This window comes from Pithys albifrons, chromosome 16 (assembly GCF_047495875.1).
Source record: "Pithys albifrons albifrons isolate INPA30051 chromosome 16, PitAlb_v1, whole genome shotgun sequence".
Lineage (NCBI taxonomy): Eukaryota > Metazoa > Chordata > Aves > Passeriformes > Thamnophilidae > Pithys > Pithys albifrons.
In genome coordinates, this window is record NC_092473.1 from 13,355,836 (window position 1) to 13,383,600 (window position 27,765).

General features: G+C 43.9%; 1 protein-coding gene across 1 annotated transcript in view; it reads left to right on the forward strand.

Annotated features, from left to right (window-relative positions):
* Positions 1-26,637, forward strand: part of FOXK1 (forkhead box K1) — a 46,974-nt gene extending 20,337 nt beyond the window's left edge. The window contains exons 2-9 of the mRNA XM_071570774.1: positions 5,122-5,319; positions 15,555-15,711; positions 16,915-17,061; positions 18,794-18,987; positions 20,051-20,217; positions 20,899-21,180; positions 23,365-23,589; positions 25,851-26,637. Of these exons, the coding sequence (XP_071426875.1) occupies positions 5,122-5,319; positions 15,555-15,711; positions 16,915-17,061; positions 18,794-18,987; positions 20,051-20,217; positions 20,899-21,180; positions 23,365-23,589; positions 25,851-26,071 (1,591 nt within the window). The 3' untranslated portion in view covers positions 26,072-26,637. The remainder of the gene's footprint in view (positions 1-5,121; positions 5,320-15,554; positions 15,712-16,914; positions 17,062-18,793; positions 18,988-20,050; positions 20,218-20,898; positions 21,181-23,364; positions 23,590-25,850) is intronic.
* Positions 26,638-27,765: the final 1,128 nt, after the last annotated feature.

A 27,765-nucleotide genomic window follows, 5' to 3' on the forward strand; every position in this document is an offset into this window, starting at 1 on the left:
CCACAACATTCAGGAATAACAGGATTTCATAAATTGTGGCAGAGAAGATCAACAAGGCTGGTGAAGGGACTGGAGCACAAGTGCTGTGGGGAGAGGCTGAGGGAGCTGGGGATGTTTAGCCTGGGGAAGAGGAGGCTCAGAGGTGACCTCAGCACTGTCTGGAACTACCTGAAGGGAAGTTCTGGCCAGGTGGGGGTTGGTCTCTTCTCCCAGGCACTCAGCAATAGGACAAGGGGGCACGATGGGCTCAAGCTCTGCCAGGGGAAATTGAAGTTGGAGAGCAGAAAAAAATTCTTTGCAGAGAGAGTGCTCAGGCATTGGAATGGGCTGCCCAGAGAAGGGGTGGATTCCCCATCCCTGGAGGTTTTTAACCTGAGCTTGGCCATGGCACTGAGTGCCATGATCTGGTAAAGGGACTGGAGTTGAACCAAGGGTTGGACTTGATGATACTGGAGATCTTTTCCAACCCAATTCATTCTATTCTATGGCAAGACAAAGTAGACAAAGTTGGTACCGACTTGCTGATGACAAGGCATGTGTAACAATCTTCCAGCTGACTTTTCTGGTTATCGCCTTTTGCATGATGAACTGGAATGATGTTTATATATAACATCACCTACTACATTATGTTTATATATGATACATAATATATAAATATCATTCCAGTTTTTATATATACATTATATAATTTTTATATATATATATATGCACATTTCACCTTGGCTTTCTCATGATTTGTCTTCTTTATGTTGCTGTGCTTTTCTGCAGTGTAAATGTAAAAGCATAAATCCAGCACAGATTCCTATCCCCTTGTAAAATCTTTAAGTAGCTTTTTCTTGCTGTCATGCAGCAGATCTTAGCAGAAGGCATTTGGTGTTAACAGCACTCAGGATGGTCTAACAAAGAAATCAGTGACTGTAATAGCTTCTATTGAACCTGGCACTATGTTTTGGTAAATGCATCTTCCTTTTCTTTGCATCTGTGAGTGAAAAGTGCTTTGAGAAGAAAGAGAGTGTGTGCTTTTTATAGAGCCATGCAGGTTATGGAGTCACTTTGTTGGGTTTTTCCCTAACCATCTTTCCCAAAGTCTGCTTTAGAGTGATTGTTTATGCAAAGTCTAGTGTTTCCTAGCACTTTTATTTTCAGACTTTATGTAGATGAATTGCTTGTGGTCACTGTCACTGGTTCACCACATGAAGGATGTTTAATAGCATGGGAGCTGCGTTGTCAGGGCGAGGAGCTCACCCGGGAAACTTTTGGAAAAGCTGTCTTGTTTAAAACAAACAAACAAAATTCTGGCAACATCTTTTCCATGACTGTAACCATGTGTGGTATGTGCACTCCCTCTCTTCCCCTTGCCTCTAATGTATATATAGCTTGTATTCAGACAGTGCTGTGGAGTCTGTGCACTCCAGCCTGCAGCAGGGAGCCAACAATCCATTTTCTGTGACTCTCTCCTGCTTGTAATCTAAGAAGGCAAGAATTGTTTCTATGCAGTTTATGGAGGTTGGGGAGGGTCTTTGTATGGTTTTAGTTCTAACACACACAAAAAAAAGCTTTCTATTTTCTCTGTCTTGGAGAAATTGGAATCCTTTCCCACAAGGGAAACTCTGAGTACAGTACATATGGTTTATATGGCCAGGGATTGATTGCAGGATGTACCTGTCTGTAGCAGGTTATTGAGTAAAACTCAGCAGACCTGGAACTGAAGCAGGCTGCTTCCTGCCTGTAACAAGACCAACAGATTTTGCAGACCATTAATTCATCCCTCTAATCAGCTGGAAATTTCAGAGGTGCTTAAAAGAGTTGCCTCTTGGGCATCCTTGGAAATACCAGTTAACTTCATTATGCTTTTTATATTGAGTCTAATCTGTGCTTCCAGATTGATCTTTGCCTCATGATGGAAATATTAAGCAGTGGTAGTAATTGCTATTACATCTTTGATAGGAATCGGGCAACGTGGATCAAGTTGTATAACTCAGTTTAAATAACCTGAAATATATACAATAGTCTTAAGGAATGCGTGGTCAGTTCTGCTTGGGCTGTCGGTCTTGTCCTTCTTATCTTCTGTAGAAGTATAATTCTCATAAGCTTAAATCCTGTGCTAATGAGTCTCACTCCTAAATAGGAGTTTATCCTCTTGGTTGGAAAGAGGTTAATTAAGGGAACAATTAGAAAAGCTCATTAAAACTGCATTCAGGTTCAGCATAATGAAAAGTGAGCTTCCTGTGTCAAGGTGATTCTAAATTCATGCTCTCCTCATTTCTCACTGACACGGTTGCCCAGCCTTGGTCTGTGTGTGCCCAAGCACACTGTGCTGGTGGCCTTGTTTGGTTACTGTGGTGGTTGTGATAGAGATGGAACAATAACTCAATCCCAGGCACCTTCTCACCCCTGGGGGAAGGGAGGAGTTCCGCAGGAATTTACAATCTGCTTTGCATTTCATTTCCATTTCTTGGGTCTCAGGTTTTTACAGCAGGGAAAGCATAAATTGGGATAGATTACCCCCACCTTGGCTTTGCAGGCAGTGTCAATAATGATGCCAGCACAGACCCAGCTGCAGGAGCTACAGCTGTGAGCACCTTTGTATGAATCCAGTCTCTTTTTTCTGGGTCTGGTTCCTTACAAAATGACCATGAATGTGCTAGTTTAGCATAATTCCTGAAAGCTCGTTCTGTGTCCTGGGTTCTGCTTCAGTGGACTGGGACTGACTTTCTAAAAACAAAATCACAGCAGCCAACAAATTGTTTGCTTGTGTAGTCAGCCCAGCCTCTGTCTCGTCCCTGTTTCCAGTCTGAGATTGCGGGTAAGTCACATGTCTGGATCGGGTAGTCTGAGGAGGCTCGCAGGGAACAGCAGTGTTAGATGGGGCTTTTCAGCACTGGGTTAGTTTACACTTCAAAATTCAAATTGATTCGTGATTTTGGAAGAATAATAGATTTTCTGAAGATTGCCTGTGCTCACAGTCTGGTGGGGCTGCCTCTCACAGTTGTTTGGGTGCAGGTACAACCTTTTATCCAACACTGTCACAACATCAGGAAGCGTAGTAGAGTTGAGGAGTTATTTTACCATCACCTGGGAGCAGTTTAGGAGATACAGATCTTGTATTACTGGGTCCTTCTGAAAAGGAAGTGGTGGTGGCATAGAGCTCCTTACGGGTATGAGGATGCAGTGGGGGATCTTCTGGCCTCAGCAGTGCTGCAACACTGCCTTAGGGCTCTGTGCAGTCAGGCCTGTTGATCAGCAACAGGTTGGGATTGCACTGGACTCTGTTGAACAAGGACTGATTTGTCCTTGACTCAGACGATGAAAAATGTGTAGCAGTTGGTGTTACAGCAGACAGCAGAGAATTCCATCACTCCGTGGAAGAAATCTCAGCTTTTCCCTGATAAGGACTTGAGAAATGATAAAGCTTTGCTGGTACTGGTGTTGAGCCTCAGCCCATGTGATGCTCATTGCAAATGTATGTACTTTCAGCTTTTTTTTTCTATAAGCTAAGCCATGTACCAGTATGAAGCTTAAAATCCAGAGCAGTGGTTCAACATCCTTGTTTCAGGTTCATCTCAGCAGGGTGGTGCCTGCTGCTGGCAGACACTGCAAGGCGTGGACACTGCTGGTTTGAACTGTGCCTTCATACTGAGTCTGCAGGGAACCCTGTTTAGAAGGGTTAGATAAACACAATCAGGCTGCATTGCCAGCAATGATGTTTTTATTTAATGCATTAATGAGTGCAGGTGGCAGGACCTCTGAAGTGAATTAAATGCAGTGCAAACTCCTGCTGTACTAGCAGAGCCATTGTGAGCTGCTGAATGCTGAGCCAGCTCCTTTGAGACATGAGGTGGGAGATGGGAATGAGCTTCCCATGCCTGAGTGATAGTTTTAAACATCACCTTACAGCACAACCAGCTTGTGCTGAAGAACCAAGAGGAAGAGTGTATTTTAGAGCTGAATTTCTGTCTATAGCAGCATTAAAATAAGGTAGTCACAAAAATAGATTTACTTGCTTGTTGTGTCACCTGGTAGGGTTCAATAATGCACTGGTTAAAAGAATTCTGTTCAGCCCACACCAGCACTTACAGAGCTAGAACAACACCACCCGAGTCCCTTCCTTTCCTTCTATAGGCAAGATGCTGGAATCCAGCACAGTTATTGTGCTCTGCTGGCCTTTCCCACGCTGAAACCTGGTTTTTATTTCCTTGAACCTTAGTATCAGTGAAATGATCCCTGGAAAGCTTGTATTGATTGCACATGATTGTCTAATTAAAGTGCAATAAGAATTGCAGAACACTTGCTCTCACAGCCCTGTGCTTATTGTAGACACTGTAAATTAGAAAGCTTTCTGCTCAAATATGGAAAATGTCAGTGCTTATTTCCTTTTGAATTTCACAGCATCTCCTGAAGGCTGCACTTGTAGATGTGCGATTATTTTTTTCCTAAGTAACAATTGGAAAGAAGTGTTACTTAGAGAAGAAATGAGGCCCTGTAGGTTTGCAGGGGCCCTGTTCTGACCCTGCGAGCTGTAACCCATATTGTCTGAAGGGAAGCACTTCTAAATGAATGTATTTTAATTTGATACCTCCTTGATGATCCTTTAGCATCATGTGCAGAGATGGGGATTAATTTTACGATATATAGATGGAAGTCTTTAAATAGTTCTCTTGGTTTTACCTGGAGGCTGTTTGTTTCTCTGTCTGGACTTTATGGCTGTTTTGCTCCCTGTGGTTGTTTGTGGTTTGATACTTTATGGTAACCTGGATCTTCCTGAGATGTGTGCAAGCAGCCAGTGTAAGACAAATCCTTGATACCTCCCAGGAACCCAAGAGTGTCATTATAAGTCTGCATCTTGGTTAGTCACTGATTGAATAGGTGGCCTTGGGGAAATCCCTGAACTTACCCAAATCTTCAGTTTGCATCTAATCACTGGGTGATCCGTGATTCACTGTGATATATTTACAGAGTTTTATGAATGATCAGTAATTCTGCCCAAGATGCTGGGCAGAAAGATGCTGTAGAGAATGGTGGACTTTGAATTCATTAATCATTCACCAATTGCATACAAAACCCCTTAAATATGTTCAGTCTCATGTGTGAAACTGAGTTTTCCCTTTCTTTCCCTTCCAGATGTACTTTCCGATTCCCTAGCACGGTTATAAAGATCCAATTCACATCTTTATACCATAAAGAGGAAGTAAAAGAGGAAACCTCATCGCCTCCCCCTCGGCCACTTTACCCTCAGATATCACCTCTGAAGATCCACATCCCGGAGCCGGATCTCCGGAGCGTGGTCAGTCCCCTCCCGTCCCCCACAGGCACTATCAGGTAAGATGTTAATTATCCACAGTGTGTTCTCTGACATCACTCTTGTCAGCCCTGCTTTGTTTGGTATCCTTGGTGCAAGAAACGCCTCATTAAAAGTAACTAATTAAATATCTGATGTTCAAAATGATGGAAGACTGCTGAAAACTCTGTTATGGTGGCTGGAAGAAAGGCACAAGGGTTGTGTTTAAGAGCTCAAAGGGTTCAAGGGGAAACGTGAATTAGTTTCATATCTATAGTTTCATGCTATAGAGTTACTAGTCTATCTTTGGCAGTGGAATTAGAAATATTTATTGAGAGCTACCTATATGCATGGAGAAAAGAAAGCAGGCAAATACTTTCTTAGGACTGCCTGTTTTATTTTTATCTCAGTAATATTCTGTTGTTGCTGGGTGGTGCTGCTGTTATCTGAAGTTAGGGACGAGGGTGGCCACTGGCACGTGGTTTCCTGGGAATGGAAGGAAATGGGGGTAGGATGCTGACCATGTACTGAGGGGCTGTAGCAATCTGAATGCGCATCTGTGCGAGCATCCTGTTTTGTAAATCATCTGATTGGTGGATGTGCAGTAGAAATAACCTGAACATCAAGTTACTATCTGGAGTATTTTCTTTCTTTCTCAGCAAAGAGTTGATGTTGTGGAGTTTCACTGAAATTTTTTAATGTTAAATCTGTTTCTTGAAGTATGGTAAGTTTTATAAAGTAAAGGAGACTCATGGTACAGGATGATGTATTGAAATTTTAAAACATGTGGGCATCAGAATAGCAAGAGTGAGCCTGGTAATAGCAGTAACCTCTGGGTTGTTTTCATGTCTGTCCATTTGTAAAAAGGTATAATACGCAAATCTCTTCTGACAGTTAGCACTAATTCAGTGGGTAGTAGTCAAATTTATGTGGCTGAGAATGACTGCAGTGTCTCAATGAAGCCAGTTTGGTTTTACACAGGTCTGGAGGCACTCGCTTGTTTGGGTTTTTCCGCTGGTCTTGCAGAGCTGCACAGATGTGCAGTGCAGATATTCTAGAAAGAGGGGGCTGGAGGTAGCTGTGGTTTTAGTCCTCTGTTCAGGCACTGCTTTTAGTTTATATTTAACCTTCTCTTTTTAGATGAAGCTTGTTGCTGGGAGGGGAGGGGGATGGTTCCTTTGCCAACATATGGTAGTTAGTTTCCATTCAGTCATCTTGTGCAAAGCAGCACAGTGTGGTTTGTGTTACTAACAGAGGCTGTATCTTTTGACTCTGGCATATGCCTGCAACTGATATTTGATTCCCTGAGAATGTTTCTTTTGCATAAGGAGAAAGTGGAAATAGTGGTGTTGAATTGTGCTCAGCCTCTAATGCAGTGTTTACTAAGGATGATTAATGGTTGCATCCGTTTGTCTTGAGCAAAAGCTAATCCAGCCAAGTCTTCAGAAAACCTCAAAAGACATCTGAGGTTTCACTTGCCAAACCCCTTTCGTTTCCGAGTTCCTCTTACAAAGGAGGGGCTGACACGTTTGTAAACATCCCTGCTCAGCCCTTTCAACCTTCCCCTCTCCCCCAGCAGGGTCTTGCAGCTCTGCCCCGTGGGACAGGCTTGGGGAAGTGATTTGGGTGTTTCTGCCTGAGAAAGGGAATACTGTTTGGGGACAAAGTAGCTATGCATTCTGGCCATCTGGCGTTCAGGGCAGCTCTCTGCTCTCTTGGTGGGTTCACTTTGGTGGGTGAGGCTGGCACAGTGTCCTCTCCTTCCCAAGGGCAGGTCTGGGAGGGCTCGTGGGAGCTCAGCGTGTGACCCACACCCCTCTCCCATCGCTGCCTTTGGGAGGTGGTTGCATGAGCTGGTTCTCCTCCTCCTCCTCCTCCTTCCTCTCCCCCTTCTAGTATGTACTTTCCTAATTTGGTGCGTTTGCTTTGCTCCTCCCTGATTGGCCCATGGAAAATTATTGCAGTTTGGAAATCCTGGGCAGGGTGAAATTTCCTTTTTGGAAAGTGGCTCCTGGCCCCCTTTTCCTGCCTCCGCCCTGGTGCAGAGCAGGGGCTGTACCTGTGCTCCCAGATCCAGCCCTGCCCTCCTGACCCCCAGCCCTGCTCTGCCTCCCTGTTTACACTGCAGCTTGTTCCCTGCAGGTTCTCCCCTGCAAGCTTCTGAGGTTTTTTCCAGCCTATTTATTTCCTCCCTGCAAAGTGCAGCGCCTGGAGAGGGAATGAGCTTTAGTTAAACAAAACCAAACCTGCCACCCTCAGCAGCTTTGCAAAGCAAGATTCCGCTTATTCCTGGGGAGAAATGTGCTCACTGTTTTCTCAGCTAGGTATTTTATCTCCAGGAGGGACTGTGTGGATGTGTTTTGAATGCTGTTGTACAGCTTTAAGGGAAAATGTTGATTGGCAGCATGCTGTGAGGGTTACACACAGGCAAGGCTTATTTCTTCCTGCTTTGAGTTCAAAATTCCTTTTTTAAAAAAATCAGACTTGCATGTTCCAGAAAGGAAAAGGCCACTGTGGTTGTAATAAATTTGTTGAAGCAGCCAGCCATTTTACACAACACACTAAGAGCAGAGTAGCACCAAATCTCTTCTCAGTAAGTTCTCAAAGCATTGAAAAGCAGTATGAAAACCACGTGTTTGGTTCAATTCAGCTCTGCCTTTTGGGAGATATAACTGAGCCACCATTGCAGGGTCCACAGCTTGTATTTGGAGGATACTCTTGGGGTGACAGTGGTGACCTGAAATTTCTCACCTATGCTGGAAACACTTGGCTTTACGTGATTTTGTGATAAATCCTCAATATCTACATGAATGAGACTCCAAATGTATTGCCATCCTTGCTTGTGCTTGGATTATAAACAGAGCTACAGAGACAAGGCGTGATGTAGGAGTCTGTTCCTGGTCTCAGTCATGCTGAGTTGGAGATTAGATTTGCAGTGTTTAGTTTTCCTTTTATTGTTGTCCGGTTGGTGTTAATGGCCCTATTCTAGTAACTTAACTCAATTTTCTAAATGCATCTCTCTGCACCACTGCCCCTCAGAGTTTAGGTGTTTTTAGTTTTTATGAAAATTAAATTCTTTCTTTGTAATTCTTTCCCTATTCTAAACAGCAGTTATGATCTCACTGATATATAGACACATATGTATAAACTACAGTAAAGAAGTAGTAAATGCTGTACTACAGAGATTGGTGCTATTATTCATTTTTTACAACTACTACTTCTGGCTTATCTCTGTACTAGAATGAGTGTGGGTTTGAACACTTCATCTTGTTTGGGTTTTTTCATGGAAAGGGCATGGATAGTTAGCCCACATGCCCAGTCTTTATCAGTAAAAAAATTCTTTGACATATAGCAGTAAGAGTTGTTAGGGCCCTGTGAGAACCACTGGCTGAAAAGTGTCTGGTGAAGCTTTGTGCTAACCTGGTACATATTTGTGTGTGGACCCAAATTTGTATGTTAATTGTTAGTACTTAATGTGCCTGCCTGTGTTTGGCTGTTAGTAGAAGGGTTGATAACTAGTTTTCAATTAAATTAATGGTATGAATAATGAAAGATCAGCATCTTTCATTCTCTAAGCTTGATTAGTAAACCGGAAGATGGGAGAGCATTGCCATGGTTTAATAAGCTACAGTCCTTTTTTCACTGGGCAAAATTAGTTCAGTAACATGTTCTGTGCTCTGATAGCGGATTACTCAGAGGTAGCTGCAATTATCTTGACTAAGCCACTAGCTTGTTTTGTGGCCTTTAACAGGTCATTTAAATTCATTGTGTAATTACTGCTTTACAAGCGTGTCTGGTAGATAAATTATGTATTGACCTTTTATTCTGTAAAGCATGACAAGAGTGTGTGTGAGCCATGTTACAGCAGACGTGCAAATGCTGGCTATGCTTTGATCCAAACTTGGCTTGGAAAAGGGGAGGCTTTTTAACAGGCTCTAGGATAGCCATACACCACTCTTTCAGAACACTTGGGACTTCATCTGAACTTGCACACTGACTCTAAAGTGTGTAATGGGAATCTGAATGAACCCTGACTAGAGTGGGTGCATCCACTCACTGGAACAGGATTCATAAGTATTGCATGCTCTGTTTCATTCAGGCTTTCCTTCTTCCTAGAGCACTGTGAGCCACTGAGCTGCAATGCCAGTGAAGAGCTCCAAGGCAGGCTTTTTGCAGGCTCTTTTGCATTGTCTGAGTTATACATTACTTCCTGCATTCAGGCAGAATATACAGCTCAGGCAACTCCCACAGTTGGACAGACCGGTGATTATTTTTAATCACCCGAGTCTCGAAACCACAAGCCAAGGAGTGTGATGCATATACATCATGTAAGAGCAGCAACAGTCTGTGCTGGGCTTGGGAGTTCTACTCATGTTTATTTCAGATAATGGACCATGTGCTAGAGGAGATGTGCCAAGCCATGTGCTGGAGGAGAGGTTGCAGATGTCGCCAGCTACAGGAGCACTTCCTCTTCCCCAGTCAGTACAAAATTTTAGTTCACTGAATCCACGCTGGAGTGAGGGCACTTCCTTTCAGAGAGGGGAACCAGTGGAGCACTGACAAGTAATAAAAATTTCACCTTTTGTGGATAACTCACTTTCTCTCATTGTGACTTGTTCGACAGCTTTGTTTCTCTTACGTGTTAAGCAGGCAGGGTAGCTCTCAGATTTCTCCTTTCACATCAAAATCCAGCTTGGTTTGGCAGTCTCACCACTTGTGAGGCAACGTGCAAGGACTTGCCTTTCTTTGAGTTACGATTCTGGGGCTAGGCCGGGGAAGGTGAGAGCAGCAGAGGATTCTCACCCATTATTGCTGATTGGTGTATCGTGGAAAGGCTTGTTTCGCAAGTCCAAGTGCTGTACTTTGACCTGATTCTTGCTTATTGCACATAAAAAGTGGCCCTGTATCTTCATGTCCCTTTTTTGCAGGCTCACTAAATGGAATGTTGGGGTAATCTGAGATTTGTGGCATTTCTTTAATCATAGTCCTTGGGCACAGGGCAACACACCTCTGATTTGCATTCAAGGAAGAGAGTGGGGAGGATTTTAAGAAGTGGTGATTCTTTCTTTGTACTCAACAGAGTCTTAAAAAATGCCTATCCAGACTGGAATCTCTATATTGGCAGTGTTGCCAAGGCTGTAACTCTTAGCCCTGATATGTCTCTGTACCTGCTTTCACAATGTGCACTTGAGCATTTTACACAGGCACTGCCATGTGCATTTTGTGTCCTAAAGCACCAAGCTGGACATGGGCTTGTTGTTTAGCAATGCAGGTTCCAAGCTGGGTGAACAGTTTTATATGGGATCCCAGGTAACCTTTCCTCTTTGTCATAGGTGCTTCTTCAGTACACCTGGTTTCAATTAAGCCTCTGTAGCTTGATCCCTACAGATCCCTTTCCTGTTGAAAGAATGAAATTGAGTAATAGGGCAACTTTCCTGCCTTCTAGTGCTGCCTCTCCTGGAGAAATTGGCACTGAGGTTTGGGAGTGTTTCGGTTTCCAGATTGTTCACAGACTTGTAATTTGGCCATAAATAAATCATTTACGCACTTGTTGCTTCATTTTTATTCTTATTAACCCCAGTCTATAAAATGTGCTTAGTATTGAGAGAGTGGAGATTTTTACACGGGAATCTCAGTGTGTTCAGGGAACAGATCCCTCTAGCCCAGTATTCTGCCTCTGACACAGGTATCTTGGGGGTCATAGAAGAACACAGAAAACAGAGTAATGCTGACTAAGGTGCAGTTTGCCTCCATTTTCTTGAACCAGGGACTACTTTGGAGCGAGTACTTCCTGACCATCTGTCTTAGAAAGCCCCTGATGGCTTCCCTGTCTTCTTCCTTTCCCCAAGAATTTGTATACTGGCTTTTTCTATTCATATAGACTTTTATCATCAGCCCTGTCGTTCCACAGTGTAGCTACAGACATAGAAGCACTTTCTTTTGTTTTGGATGTGCTGTTTAGTTTCATTTTGTGCTCACCATCTCTTCTGTTTCAAGAGGGCAGGAACTGAACACCTCCCCTTTTGGCTTTTATAGGCTCTGTCACCTTGTGCCTCAGCTTCTGTCTTAAACTGTTTTTTCCTGTATGAAATCCATTCTATATGTCTGATCATCCTATTTATCCCTGTCAGTACCTTCTCTGGATCTGCTCTATCCTTCTTTTTTGTTGGTTGGTTTGTTTGTTTTTTTAAATGAGAGTAGACAAGCAAATCAGTGTCCTGGTGTGAACGTACCGTGCACACAGTGGGACATCCTATTTTTGCCTTGCTGATTCTTCACTTAAGGCAAAATGATTTTGGACATTCCAGCAGAAACGAAGCAAGTCGTACACACTCTCCAATAACTGGTGCTTAGTTAATTGTTTCTAGCAAGTGCTGTGAACTTGCAGGCTGGGTTCTTGTTGGCAGGAGTTGAAAGTAAATCATGATGCCACAAAGATTTAGAACATTCAAGCGCTGTGTTTAAGAGGCTGCCTGCCAGTTACAGGGGTGAAGGTGTTGCAGACACTGCCTTCAGCCCTCGTCTTTCTGGCCTTCCTGCTGAAGAAAGGTTAAGTATGAAATGGAAAACATGCTGCAGAGGACCAGTGTGACTGAGCACGTGGTCGCAGTCTCATTCTAAAGCTGAGTCTCAGCATAGTATTTAAGGAACTGTGGCTCAGTGGCTGCCTGCAGTCAGTGTTTCAGGTTGAGATGCTGAATCCTTCAGTGGCTATCAAAAATTTCTGGCACTTGGGGTATTAACCATTGTACCACGGGATTAAGACTATGGGTAACTGCAGCTGGCTCACTTACATGCCCTGTGTGCCTTTCAGTGGTATAAAACACTTGCTTGCTCTCCAAAATGTTCTCTTCCATAACAGGCAAGCTTAATCCAAATTAGCTTGGATGGCTTGTGAGCTAAGATTGCCAGCATGGACAGTGAGCATGGATCACAGCAGTAAGTCAGGACGTCAGAGCAAGGTGAAATTGCAGGCCTAGCTGTGCTTTTCTCAGTAAAAGGTTATGGATCAAGTATTGATGCAGTACTAATATCCAACAAAGCATAATCACTCTCCTTGCATTTGGTTTCTGTTTTATAGCACAAACAGGTGTTTGTAGGGAAAACTCTTTGTTTCATAATATTTTTAAAGGGGGTGTGAGTGCATGCAAGCATCCCCAGCCAGCCCCCAGCTCTGGGTGGTGAGGAGAATTCCAGGAACTCCAGGAAACTGATGTCACTGCATTGTGTTTGCTTGTTTTCTTTTGACTGCACTAATGTTTAATTTTAACTTAACCCTCAGAGGGGTATTTTTAGTAAAACTGTTTCTTCACTTCTCCTGTCCCATGCTAGGAGGGGAACAGATTGTGTCTCCTTGTTTTTCCAGTAGTCAGCTCTTTATGCCTTTCCTCTGAAGAGTTCTCTGATGATTGACTGAGAGCTTGAACACTCCTGTGTGTTCTTGGAGTGGCTAAAAGTTGGTGTTCATTGTGTTCCCGTGCCTCTTGATTTGATCATTGATTCAGGCTGAAAGGAAGCAAATCTACCTGGACAAAAGGACTCAGTTCTGGTAATAGATTAATACCTCTTCCAAAACTTTGGCTGCTGTGTGGGTGTCCCGAGGTGTAGCTCCTTCTGATGTTCTTCACGGACTATCTACTGGGAGGGGCTGGCTTTGCTAGAAGTTAACACCACCTTAGGTTGGAGGGCCTTTGTCAACATTCAAGAGAAACCCTGCAGGGGATGAGTTTCTCCCTTTGTTTTTTTGTTTGTTTTTTAAGCAAGGGATGATACTTAAAATTCATCAACCTCAGAAACCAGAGTTTGAACAGCAAAAACTGGACTCCTTGCTCTGTTGATCTTGAAGAACGAATTCTTGTATCTAGTTTTATTCATGTATTTAAAAAAAGGAAAAAGCAAGAACTACAACTCTGTGCAGAGCACGGATTTGGAAAACATTACTCTCTTCCATATCTTTGTCCTGGGTTTTGGCTGCTGTCTCTGTGGTTTGCTGTTTGTGTGTTTCTGCAGCCAAAGAACAAAATCAGAAAACTCTTGTTTCATCCTGGTCCATTCCCAGTCTTTGCGTTACAATAATTGCTCAGGTGCCAAGCACAACGATAAAAAGGATTTCTGTGGTTTTAGTTTGTCATTGTTTCATGTATGGAAATGGCTTTCATTTGGAATTATCTACACATAAGAAGTGTGTATGTGGAGAAGCTATTGAAAAATGACAGTGGAATAATTAAATTCACACCAGCTCCTCATGTGAATGCTAAGACATCAAGAGTGTCTTCTGTGGTTTAGCTTGGAGTAGCAAACTTTGATTCATTTTCCTGCACAAACAGGTCTCAGCTCTTTGAAAGGCTGGGTAAGACATGCCTTTATCTCTGGCAAAGAGAGATCTGTAAGTATGGGCTCATCAACAGTACGTAACTTGAACCTCCTGAAAGCTTTGCCTCCTGCTGCACTCCTGAACAGCATCAGTAATGCCATGGGCTATTGGTGGGCACTGAAAGGGTTATTAGGGCTGGGCAGCACTTTGCAAGGCTGGTTTATGGGAGAGGAGTGAGCTTGGATTCCCTATTGCAACAGTTTGTTGTGACTGGATATTTCTTTTGCCTTCTCTCTCTCCCCTGACCCCTCCCCATCCTGTAATTCACTTTTAAAAGAAACCAGTCTGGGTTGTGCTGAGCTCAGCACTGCAGCCATTTGCAGAGACACCACAAGGAGAAGCAGCACTTCTCAGTTTACAGGCTGGACTGTGGTAGGAAACAGTCATTCCTTACACTGACAGATTGCTTATGCACCCAAGGTATTGCCCACTGAGAAAACAAGGGTTGTCTCACTGCTTCCTCTCCATCCCCACGAGTACCTCTGTGTGTGTGGGAAGCTGTCCAGACAGTCACCTTTTTGGAAAAGGAACCATGTTCTGTGTTTTTTGTGCAGCATTTAGCACAGTACTCTGATGGGTGTCAGTTACTGCATTTGTTTGTGTCAGTTACTGGGCATTTCACCGGTAAGAGGATTGTTTATGCCAGTTTTACTCAATTCTAGTTCCCAGCTGTGGGCTTCAATTTGCATCTTTTCCTAAAATTTGAACTGCTTGTTCTGCTATGTAAATCTTCTGTGTATTGGTTTACTTTCTTGTTTACTGTTTCTCTGCACTTAGAAGATGTGTAATCCTGAGATTTAGCTGTGCATCCTGCTGTTCTGGCATTGCACCCCTCGATTCTGGACAGCACAGAACAGGGGACAGACAGAAAAAGAGAATTTGTTTCCCAGACCCATCCTCCTCTCATCCTTCAGGGCCAGGTTGGATGGGGCTTGGAGCAACCTGGTCCTGGGGAAGCTGTGCCCATGGCGGGAGGGTTGGAACTGGTTCATCTTTAAGGTCCCTTCCAACCCAGGCCATTCTGTGATCCTTCCAACCCCGCAAAGCAAGGATGTGTGATCCCTAGACAAGCCTTTCTAATTAGTTCTCATCTTGTAGCCCTCATTTCTGTGTGCCTGAGTGGTGTTGCAAATTATAGCCCCCTTTTATGTGTTTGTAGCATTTTTATCAGCTTTTATGTGCCTGTCCTGCTCCATTGCTGTTGCTGTAATGCCATCTTGTGGTGGCCCTGCAATGCCAAATGAGTCTTTTCTAGCCAAAACTGATGGGTGAGCCACCTCTGTGTGTATGCAGTGATTGCAGCTCCCCTTTGTCAGCAGCATGAGCTTGCTGGAGGATCAAGGAAGTCCCTGTCTCCAGCTGTGTGGTATCAGGGCATGATCTTCTTAAGCTCAGGTGTTGTGTTAGGCAGGGACCTGCATGGCAGATACCTGCTCTGGGTGCCTTAGTCTGATACTGTAGAGGAGCACAGCCACTGTCTGCTGGAAGGATCAATTATATATTGCCTGTGTTGTAAGGAGAGTGGTGTGTTGTTCATTCACAAGTCACAATAACAAGCTATTCATCCCTGATACACTGTATGTTGTTTGAAGTCCTGCATTGTTTTAAATGCTTCTCTAAACACAGAGGAGTTGTTTAATACTTTGAAACACTGCTCTCTTGTGATTGCAGGAAGTGTGTGTGGCGGGGAGTGTCAGGATTTTGTAGAAATTCCAATTTTATCTCTAGTGGATTTCTTTCTCAATCTGTTTGGGCTTTGAATAAGCCACGAGGGCAAAAGTACATCCATTGCATCTGGTTCTCTGTGACCTGAGAGCTTTACTGTACCTTAGAGAGCAACAACTGTGTGCCTTGTTAATAAATGAAGTACCAAATAACTGTATTTCCTTTTTGCCTCTCCAGTGTTCCCAACTCTTGCCCGGCCAGTCCACGTGGTGCTGGATCCTCAGGATATCGTTTTGTTCACAACATTACCTCGGATCTGCAGCTGGCAGCAGAGTATGCGGCAAAAGCAGCATCAGAGCAGCAGGCAGATGCATCTGGCGGGGACAGCCCAAAGGTTCTCAGAGACATTACTTACCCAGCAGTGCTCATTGGGAGGCTTAGTAAAACCTGCTGCTTTATGGCTAGTCCTGGTTACAGTTAAAAGGGGTCTAAAATACCCTGGCCATAAGGGGGCTGTGTACAGTATCCTCCAGGGGTTTGAGACTTTGCCAGCATCTTATTAGTGGTAGCTGATAAATCTATTTGCTTACCTGCCAAAAATATATTCAAATCATTCACTAAGACAGTTAAGCAAGATTTTTTTATGCTTATTTGATAAGTCAAGAACCCATAAGGAAGAGGTACAATAAAATTCAAAGTCTTGTTTTCTCCTTTTAATTAATGGTATTTTGCAAAACCCACTTGGAGAAAGCAGAAGCAAGGGAAAGAAACCAGATCCTTGCCATGAGAAGTCTGTAGTCAGACTTTAAAACAAACATGAATGCCTGTGAAGCAGACATTAAATGAGGAAAGTAGCAAGTGGAATTTAGATTAAAAAATAACTTAGTTAAAATGATAAAATTTAATTCTGTTGAGCTGATCTTCAGATCAAAGTTGAAGGTCTGGAGTCAAATCCACCTGATCTGGGGTTGGGTGGAGCAGCACAGAACTAGATGGCTTTTTTTGTAGACTTAATTCTCCCTTGAGACAAGAACGGTTTCTTGATGGAGTAATTTGAAGAGTTGAGAATATGAGATCTGGCAAACAAATTAAAGTTCCTAGAATGAAACAAATCCTGTTGGAGAAGGGAAGGGACAGGATCAGGTTTCATGTTGGACTTGTTGCTGGGAGGAGGGCTGATAGCACCCTGCATGAAACCTTCGTAAGGAAGTGTAGCTGTAGCTGGGCAGATTTGAAGGCTGTAGTTTCATGGGCACAGCAGTGAATGTACCCTCCACCTCTTGATTCCAGTTCCTTGTCCTGACCCTGTTCCTTGTGCTGATGTAAGCACATGTGGGAAATTGAGATTAAAGTTAGCTTTTTAGTGTGTGTTTGTTGGAAAGAGGGAAGGAGATACTTTCATCTGGCTCAGCCCTATAGTTCTGTTTGCACACAAATGCTTGTGCTAAACTGGGTGGTGACAGTATAAAACAGGAGTGAAATGGAGAGGATGATGTTCACTTGGCTGCCCCTGCTGCTTTTTAAGTTTGGGTTCTGGTAGACTGTAGTGTAGGAATTCATTTTTAGTGATTAAATTGCTGTTTGTTTTTTTCTTTAGGATGAGTCCAAGCCACCCTATTCTTATGCTCAGCTAATTGTGCAGGCTATATCTTCAGCACAGGACAGGCAATTAACACTAAGTGGGATCTATGCCCACATTACCAAGCATTATCCATATTACAGGACTGCTGACAAAGGCTGGCAGGTGAGTTCTTGACACTGACAAGCTTTTAAACTACTTTGACAGAGCTTATCTGCTTTGAAATGCATTTATTAAAGATTTGGGGCACTGGGAATAGAGCTGCTTTGACTGTTCCCAGAGTGAATTTGTTTAACACAAGCTGACTAGTTTGTTTGTGGGTGATTAGTTTTTTTGGAATACTTTGTAGGGCAATGTAGTGTGTTACTGTTGGGCTCTCTGGTTTCTCTTTTAATGCTGTAGTCATGTTGTCTTCAATTTGTGTATTTTATTTTCCTACATCCTTGTTAGCACTCACTGCTCTGCCCAGACACTTGGTTAATCCTTCACCTTGTCTTTGTTTGGCATGACCTGTCCAAGCAGAGGATATCCAGCCTAAAACTGAGGTTCCAGTTTTTAATCACAGTACCTTAAAACATTACAGATGGGTTTTTTTCCCAGTGTATCAACTGCATTGCCTAAGTCACAATTTGCAAGTCTTGAACCTGAGTGAGAACTTGGGAAACTGAGAGTCTGTGCACTCCTTGTGGTATTAAAGGAAACCTGACCAGCTTCATAGGAGAGTTTGAATATAGTTAACACATGCTAAATCAAGCTTCAGTGTTCACTTGAGGGCTGCTTTCAAAGTTCTAGGAACCTCAGCTCCACCTGCTTTCAGACTTTTTCTTGGCATCACACTTCTGAAATGGGTGTTGCATTTGAATATAACACACTAATGCAGCTGGAAAGGCTCTTGCAGCTGCTGATTTCATTGTGTTCAACTGGCAGCAGAACTGCTTGGTGCACTTTGAGTACAGTTGGAATAAATACATTTCTGCCTCCCTGGCTTTCCCCTGCAGTTCTAATTAATTGTGGAATTCACTTCCTGCCCTAACCTGCTCAGCAGAGTTGTGCTTTGCAGAATTGTTGCTGCATCCTGCTTCAGAGAGCTGTATTTCAGTGAAGTTGCTTTTTTCCTTCCCCTTGGTGGCATTGGAAGGATTTACATGTGAAGAGATTATTTAAACCTGCTGCAAAAGCTCTTGTTTTGTTTTGGAAGTGGAATAGGGATGAGTTTTTGCACACCTGGGTTTTCTTAGCCCTTCCCCAAGCCCAAAAGCCACTGCTACAGCCAGTAAGAGGTGGGCTCTTGCAATGGAAAGGATAAATAGTCTTATCAGCATCTAGAGAGCTGCACAGTGCTAGCCTAGTGCCACACAGGTAATGGATTCCTCTCAGAGCCAGCTGTCTGAGGGCATGTTGGCTGGCTTACATTATGATTCGTGTGAGATGCAGTGTCCTTTAGGGCATGTTTGGGCACCCCAGTAATCGTTTGGCAGGTGCGCAGTTAGCACAGGCTCAGGCAGTTCTTTCTGCTTGCCTAGAATAAAGGCTGGCTTTTGACAGAGTTCTGATGTGGTTTACAGTGATTTCCCCCTGCCTCAGCAAAAGCTCTGCTTTCTTTGCTTTCCACAGAGAAGTCACTGCACTGCCTGGCTCCAGGTGTATTAAAGTGATGGTTAGTACCAAGCAAACCCAACTTTCAGGATCCTTAGTAGAAACTGACACTTTTCCCCAGGTTTTCTCTTGCACTTGTCTGGTAACTTTAGAGCAGTGTGAGCTGAGTTACTTGTTTCTGTCTTCAACACTGATTGTGGCAGTGTGAATTCCATTTTTCCAAGCTGTGTGATGAAACCTGTTTGTCTTTGTTACTTGCTTTCTCATGGCAGAATAACCACCATTCCTCTCCTTCCTGCAGAATTCCATTCGACACAACCTCTCCTTGAACCGTTACTTTATTAAAGTCCCACGCTCCCAAGAGGAGCCTGGAAAGGGCTCCTTCTGGCGAATTGACCCTGCCTCTGAAGCCAAACTAGTAGAACAAGCATTTAGGAAACGAAGGCAAAGAGGAGTGTCCTGCTTCCGAACACCTTTTGGACCTCTCTCCTCCAGGTAACTTCAATTTTGTCTAATCTCTGGGCCAAACTCACTATAAAGAAAATAAACTCAAATTTCTCCTGAAGTACAGTGAGTAGACTTTACTTCTCTTTATAGTTTGAGAGGGGATAGAGTTAGTCCTGAGGCATAATCTGAAAATTGTTCTGACTTCTTAAGTGTTTAATAAAAAGAAAGCAGAACCAACTGCAAAAGTACATCAAATAACATGTCTGTTTTGGCATCATTTCAAAGAAGTGCAGAGCAGTTATCACTGAAGTGTTTTCAGATGCCAATCTCTGATTTCACGAAAGCTGTGTTTAGATGTGGATTAGATCATAGTGGGAATAACTTCTGTGGTATTTAAAACATTGTCCTGTAGTGAAGATCAGGTTGATCATGACTGTCAGCAGTGAAGCAACAGGGGTTCTGTGTAGCTGCTCCAGTCAGCTCCATTGCCTTGTGCAATGACAGCTGTGAGGATGAGACTTGCAATTCAGCACTAACTGCAGCAGTTTCGTGTAATGTTCCTCCCACACCTCCTCTTTTCTGTCTGTTAAAAAGTGGAGAGTTTTTCAGCTCTTCAGCTTTTCTATCTGGTTTGTCATTAAAGAAATACACAATTCCTCATGTGTTTGGTGGCTGTGTGGTACCAGAGGTGAGAACCAAGTGGCTGGAGAAGGAGGCAATGGGGAGAAGGGCAGCAGCTGCTCTTGTAAACATGTGCAGGGCCTGACACTTGCCTCTGCATTGCATCTTTTTATTTCTTCCTCTCTCTGTCACTCTCAAACACTGAAAAGATGCTTTGAGATTGATCTCAAGTTAAAAAATGGATCTGAATGTGAGTCACTTCGGGCTTCTCTATCAGCAGTGAGGAATAATGCGACAGTGTTTGGTGCAAGAGCGTGTGTGAGGTTACTCTGTATCTTTCAACTCCTCCCAGCAAAACTGCAGTGGGTAGTGTGGGAGAAAGGCTGGCCTTCTGCTAGAGGATCCTGTACTGGAGAAAACTCCTGGTCTCTGCTGCTGTCTTGTGGTCAAAATGCATCTACATTTGCCGACACTATGTTTTGTGTTTCAGGAGTGCTCCTGCCTCCCCTACTCACCCTGGCCTGCTGTCCCCTCACTCTAGTGGCCTACAGACTCCGGAGTGCCTGTCACGGGAGGGCTCACCCATTCCACATGATCACGACTTTGGGTCAAAGTTAGCCTCAGTTCCAGAATATCGGTATTCCCAGAGTGCACCTGGTGAGTAGCTCTTGTTCCACAGAGCACAACTGATCATTTGCCCCACGTGCCCTGCTGAGGGTGCAGCAGAAAGGCTTCTGCAGTGTGTTCACAAAGATCTAGGGGTGTCTCTTTACACTTCATTGAGAGACTGATGATGCATGTGCAACTTCAGACCATTTTTCTTACTAGTCTGTGGATGAGGGGGCAGAGGTGGAATGTGTAGAAACACCTGAGCTAACCTTCAACTAGGTAGCTGTAAAGAACTGACAGCAGAATAGCCATGGCAGTGCACAGCTCATTGTTCAGTAATTTACCAGCCTCTGGAAAAGATGAGCTTGGCTACACAGAGCTCTGGTGTTGTGGCCAGGGCCTGGTAAGTATCCACTTGTCAGCTGTGCTGTAGCTGGCCTGGGGTGTAGGGTGAAGTTGGAAGGCAAAGCTCATTAAGTAAAGCTTTCTTTGGGAGCAGAGGGTTATGTTTATTGTGGTGCTTTTGTCGACAGAAATGTGCTCAGATGATAAGTAAGGTTTTTGTACATTAGGAAAGAGAAGTTTGAAAGTGGTATTTTTTAAAGCCTAGATTTTTTTTTGTTGCTACCTCCATTCCTGCTTGAGTATTGCAGACTAGAAGGACATAAATTAAATGAGTGGAGGTCTTGTTGCCTCTCCTGTTAACATGTACTTCTCTCTTCTGTTCAGGGTCTCCAGTGAGTGCCCAGCCAGTGATTATGGCTGTTCCTCCCCGACCATCTACTCTGGTGGCAAAACCAGTGGCGTACATGCCAGCATCAATAGTGACTTCCCAGCAGCCTTCCTGTCACGCAATTCACGTAGTTCAACAAGCTCCCACTGTTACCATGGTCCGAGTTGTGACCTCCTCTGCAAACTCTGCAAACGGATACATCCTCACAAATCAGGGCACAGCAGGAGGAGCTCACGAAGCTGCAGGAGCAGTGTTGGACTTAGCTGGTGACCATCGAGGTAGCTTTTCACCTCCCTTGCTACTCTGCCTATGAGTCTTGAACAGGCTTGGAGGGGAGAGTGGTTGAACAGTTCCACTCACTGGGCACTTAGCCCTTAAAAAAAGATGTTTCTTCAGGTGTAACAAAAACCAGATAAGAGCTCATCCATTTGTTGTCTCCACCAGAAAGCAGGACAACTGTGCTCCCTTGTCTCCTGTGGAGAACATCGCTAATAGACTTTGGAGCCTGAAAAAACATGAAGTGCTTAAAATTTGTTCATTATTGTAGAATCATAGAACGATTTGGATTGGAAGGTACCATAAAGATCATCTCATTCCAATGCCCTGCCATGGCCAGGGACACCTTCCACTAGACCAGGTTGCTCAGAGCTCTGTCCAGCCTGGCCTTGAACACTTCCAGGGATGAGGCAGCCACAGCTTCTCTGGACAATGTGTGCCAGAGCCTCACCACCCTCACAGGGAAGAATTTCTTCCTAATACCTAATCTAAACCTACTCTCTTTCAGTTTGAAGCCATTCCCTTTGTCCTGTCACTACATGTTCTTGAAATCATCCTCAAAATTGATACCATGCCAGTATATTGATTCCACATGCTGTGGAAGTCTGCATTTTCCAGCTAAAAGAGATGGCCTGGGAAAGGCTGAAACTCTGCTTCAGGATGGCCTGAAAATGATTGAGCCCTTCTTTTCCACAGACCTGGATTCCTAGAGGAAAGCATGTGCTTCTGGAAGTGCAGGCAGTGCTCCATTAAAGCAATCTTCAAAAACCAGTTACAACAAAGGCCTCTTTTGTTCCTAAGTTGGAAATTCCAGCCTTGGGGGATTTAGTGAGTTAAATGTTCCCTTGCTGTGATGTAGGCAACACCTTGTCTGCTCCCCATTTGGGAAGGTCTTAGTACTACAAGATAGATGTGAGTTGTATCATCAGCATGGCTGGTTTCTTTGACTGCTTTTATGTGAGCAGTGGGACAGTGATTCTTCTCTCCCTGAAGGAAAAAATTACAAAGAGCTTCCCCTACAACAGTAGCAGGACCACTGCCATTTTTAGTTCAGCACTGCTTATCTTACTTGAGTTTCACTTACATTTTCTAGAAATTCCTGTCTGGATCCCACACATGTTCCTAAAGTACTAACAGTTGCAGCTGCCTGTCACCTGCTCCCTTCTTTTATTCACTAGTTCTTGCTGCTGCTTGTTCTTTGCCTACTTGTCCCACTCTTATTCCCACTTATATCCTCTTCTGGTCTCTACCTTCCCTGATTGCTGCATTTTCCTTCCTAATCTCCTTGCTTTTCCTGTCTTTCCTCTCCCCACTTCCCATCAGCTTGCCTGCACATTTCAGCTCAGTGCTTATGTCCCATCTAACTCCACTTTTGTTGTCTGCTAATGTGAAAATGGGAGAGGTCTTCTTTTCCTACAGGACTAATGATGTTGTACTTCCTGCCCTCTCTGCTTTGAGACCCACAGAGCCCCTGGAAGAGAACAGTCATTCTCTCCTTTCCTGCATGCCCAACAGGACACTGTCCTGTATCTGGTACATACCTGCTGAATTGACCCCTTACTTACCTGGGATGTGAAAAAAGTGGTTGAGTGCTCTCAAGCAGTTACCTCTGTCCAGGAACTCAGCCCTACTTTTTATTTTTTGTTTTTCCTCCCTCCTAGTTTCTTCCTATATTTCCATAGCAAGAGCTTGCAGTTGTGGGAAGATATCCTTGTAAATCAGCCTACATTTAGGCTTGACAGCAAGCTGCTGCAGACTTTTGGCTCCAGGCATTGTTTAAGATCCTAATGCCTTATCCTGCTGTGTGGTATTGAAAGTCAGGTCAATTTGTCTGAAATTACAAAGTAAGCTAGGAGATTTGCAGAGACTGCTGTCCATATCACAGCTACAATGTGCCAAGAAGGGAGATGATGCCTTTTTAAAGCTAAGGGTCAAGTTGATAGTCTTCTTTTTTTTTTTCTGAGTGGCTTATGCTATAAGAAAAAAATTCTTAATATTGATAGGGTAAGTGTGTAATAGGGAATATTTTAGCATTACCCAATATTCATCCCTGACCTTCCGTGGTGCTGAGGTATTCTCACATCTCTAAGCCTGGGGTGTGTACCACTGGTGAAGTGTTAACGAGATGAAAGGCAGCTCCTGAGCCAGGGCAGTAAATGATTGTCATCTCCTCTGCTCTTCAACAGGAATGGATGAGAAGCCAACGATTGCATTTGCCGCGATACCCACAGCCAGCCGTGTCATCCAGACAGTGGCCAGTCAGATGGCACAGGGTGTCCCTGGGCAGACAGTGACAATCCTTCAGCAGGCAGCTCCAGTGGCCATCGGGCAGCACCAGCTCCCCGTGCGGGCGGTCACCCAGAACGGCAAACACGCTGTGCCCACCAACAGCATCGCCGGCAACACCTACGGTAGGCTCTGCTTGTGGGCTTGGGTGGGACTGCTCCTTCAGCTCAGCAGGCAGGGTGTAAAGCTGCAATCATTTTCTCTTCATGGATAGTATGTATCAAGTTATTTCGTGTGTCCACTTCAGAGGTATTCCAGTTCTTCAACTTCTGTGACTCTGAATGTCATAGACAGATATCCTGTTCACCTCTTCTCCTTTTCCTGGTGGAAAAGTTTTGCTATCCAGCATTGTTACTGAAAACTCAGTGTCCTTCCTTTCCCCTTGGCTACGCAGTTACTACCACTTAGACTCTCTGCCTTTTGAGGGTTGCTGGTTGAAAGTGTCAGTGATTCTTGTGGAGAGCCTGTTTCCATTTATTTCCCTCTGACCAGCAGTACTTGCAGCATGCCAAATAATAAAATTTCCATGGTGCTCTTTAGAGCTTGTGAAACATGACTCCATAGAGTATTAAGAAAATAACATACTTTCCCATCTTAAGGTCTTAAAGCCTGAGAGAAATAAGATCTATTTCACCAGGTGAACGAATGTAGGATTTTTGTATACACAGGATGTGTTCTAGTCATTTGTCAAGCCTGACTTTTTATTTCCATACAAGCCATGTCTTGGCAGACTCCTCTTTTTGCTTGCTCGGCTCCTCAGGTTTTGTTCAGTTAGGGATGATAACATCCAGGTGTCTTACATCCCTTTTCTATGAGATGCCAAGCACCTCTGCTGTCCCAGGCTGGTGCATTTGGGGAGTTTGAAATGAAGGGCACTTGTGGGATCTGCATGGCTTTCTTGAAGGTAGGAATGTTTCTGCAGAATTTTCTGCCACATCTCTTCAGTTATCACCTGGCTTGCACTTGAATTGCAAGAATCTTATTGGAGCAATGAAAAACTGATAAGGTTTTTATGCAAGTAGGATGTTAAGATATTTATAGATCAGATAGGTTGAGTTTCTACTACCCATCAGTAGTGTTTGTCTAATATGGAATCAGACAGCTTTTTAGTTAACATTTTTATCTTAAGACATTCTAATCTCACCAAAATTTTTCTAACTGTAACCAAACTGGGAAGTATTCCAGTTTCTTCTGAGGTTTTTTATAAGTGGCAGTGAATTTTCTGATTTGCAAACCAAAGCCTGAGTCTCTTGACTTTCATCTGTAAGTAGTTAACTTCTCTTCAGCTGCATGGTTTAGGTTCTGTGAGTCACTGAACTGTAATTGGTGACTGCCCTCATCCTTACCCTGTTTTTTTTTTCTTCATCCTCTTGATACTCTGCAGCCTCCTTCCCATGCCTTGGTAGAAGTTGCTGGGCTTTGAGGGACTTTGTTCTGTTTGCTTTGTTTATTTATCCTAAGGCTCCTTTTTTGATGCATTTAGTAGTGAACACAGCACTAATGTTCTGTGATTCCATCCTTTGCAAATCAGTCTGGAGGGCAGAGGATGTTCTGTCTCCTGAGTCCCCTTTGGCTGCCTCTCTGATTGAAGCAGAGTCCAAAAACTGCATGTGTTTTGTTTTCCAAGCAGTGTAGGGTGCCAAAGCCAGTGTGTAAGCACATTCTCTGTCTGGAACTAAGAACTGTAGACATTTTTATGGAGGGTTGTTACTTAAATCGTCTTTTTTCTCACCACTTTGTTAATGGAAGGGTGAGATCTTGTGTTAGTACGGAAATGCAAGACTGAAAGCCAGAAATTCCTGTGTCCTGATTCCCGGTTCTGATGGGAACACATGTGGTTGTTTAGGGTTCTTTCCTGCCTCTTTTACAAGTGAGATGTCAGTTCCCTCAACATTTGGATTCTAATCTAGTTTCCCAACAGCCTCTCTGTTCTTCCTGTGCGAGCAGGGCTCAGGAGAGCCTCAAAACCTCCAAAGTGAAGGCCCAGCACACAGATGTTGAACCTTGCAAGAAGTTCTGGTTGTAGGTGATCAGAGAACTACCTCTCAAAGAGGAGATATGCTGTGGTTTTTAACCAGGGCTTGATCCTCTCCTACTGGAGGTGAATGCTTAGCTAGCAATGCCTTGTTTGACAATGAATAGGAAGAAAGAAATTCTCCTATGAACAGGGTTATTACTGGTTTAGTAAACTTGCACAAGTTGAGGTTGTGAATGGAGAGGGAGAGACAAGGCAAACAAGCTTTTCAAAATGAACGGAAAAACACTTGACTGTGTGCCAGCTGTCCCATTTGACGGTGGTATTTTGTTTTCTTTCTTTCTGGAATAGCAAACACTTGTGCTGCTTCATCACACTAAATCTCTTTCTCTCTCTTCCCCTCCTTCCCAGCTCTCACAAATCCACTGCAGCTCCTTGCAGCCCAGGCCAGCTCGTCCACTCCTGTTGTCGTCAGCCGGGTCTGCGAGACAAACACCGAGGAGACGGCGGCAGCCTCGTCCAGTGAACCTGAAGTGAAAAGACCCCGGATAGAGGAGCCCAGTGGAGCAGCCCCAGCCCAGACTGGAGTCATCACATCTGCAATGCCACAAGGACAGGCAACCAGTGAATGAAGAACCGGTGGGAGGAGCTGGAGTGATGCGGGGTGGGCATGGGATGGCAGGAATCCTAAAGCAGCTTTCACAGGAAACAAACCACAACTGTAACAGCTCAAAACATAGCTGATACACAGCTCTTTTTAAAGTCAGATTTTTAAATGGGAGGACAGCAGCTGTTAGAATCACAAGGTGCCAAAAAGAATGGAAAACCCCTCCCAAGAACCCATATCTGGAACTCTGTTCTGTCTTTACCTATGGGATATTTTTTCCTTTTTTTTTTAAAAAAGATTCAAAAAAATACAGACAACTGATTGTATGACTGCTGGGATATTTTTAACTGTCTTTTCCCCTTTTGGCTCCAAGGGGATGGGATTTGCAGTTCAGCATCTAAAGGAATGTAATACAAATACAGTCTGCTCCCTGGAAAGAAAACTCACATTCTATGCCTTAATACCGCACTTCTGAGAGCTTTGAACCATAGGACCATTTCAGTAAGGTCACCTAAGGCAATCAAATGCTGAAAGATGGGTGCAGTGTCTCACAACAACATTAAAGAAACGTGGTACCAAGCTTAAAGAAAATGGCAAATGATTCTGTTTTTTTTTAAAACAGAAAAATTCTGAATACGAATGCTTATTTATGTGAGGATTCAGGAAGAAGAGTTACCGGGCTCAGCCGCCTGGATTTTCAGATACATTTTCTCTCCATTCCCTCTGAGGGAAATAAGATGACAGTGGAACTGTATTAACTTGGTTCCTGTAAAGATATTAAAAACAAAAAGGGGGTTGTACTTGGATTGATTTCTTAAAATTATTCATCACTTGCTTTGGACAACAGCCAAAGTAGCTTGATGCCTGAGGATCACATGAGGAAGGATGTCTCCAAGAGGTCCTGTGTGCATTTGATTGATCACATCTTAATGCTGGAGATTTTTGTTTGCAATAGCCCTGCAGGGGAAGGCATGGCCACTGTCTCTGGGAACTGGAGAAAATATTGGTTGATCTTCTGCACTAGAGCAGTCACCTTCACCCCCCGTTGGTGGGGTGGTCCTCAGCTTGTTGGGTGATGGTCTGGAGGCTGTTCTGACCTTCTGCCGCAGCAAACAGCAAAGCTCCTGTGTTACTCTTCAGAGAGGGAAGTTGAGGGTTGGTGTGAGAGGCAGCAAAGGTCATACAGTGTTTCATGCAGATCTGTAAGAGTGTAGAGACAAGGCAAAAGACTGCCTTTTATTTTCCATGGGGCATAAGTCTGGGGGTCTTAAACAGTTTTTCCAAAAGGAATTTGGAGGTTTCCTTTTGTCACTTGGTTCCCTCTCCCATCCCTCCTGCCTTGAGGACCATTTGGGTTGGCCAGTAGGAGGAGGCTTTTACTGAAACTATTCCAGGCTCCTCGTGTAGTACAGGGATGTCTTAGGAGGAAAGTGGATTTGACTCACTTTAGCCACGTGGAACAGTGGGTGGACATGACACCTTGTGACTGGCAAAGGAATCAACTCCTTCCAGCAGCCTCCAGCAAACCCCTTTGGTTTGATACCCATTTGCAGTCCCCTTGGCTAACATGTCTTCTGGCAGCACAGCAGAGATCTTTTAATTTAGCAAGTGTTATGGCTTTGGTAATGGCAAAACAGACTTCAGAAGGATGAGTTGTACCTCTGGTAGGTTATCCCCCATCTGTAGATTTGTTATCCAGTTGCTGTGCAGTCTGACAGT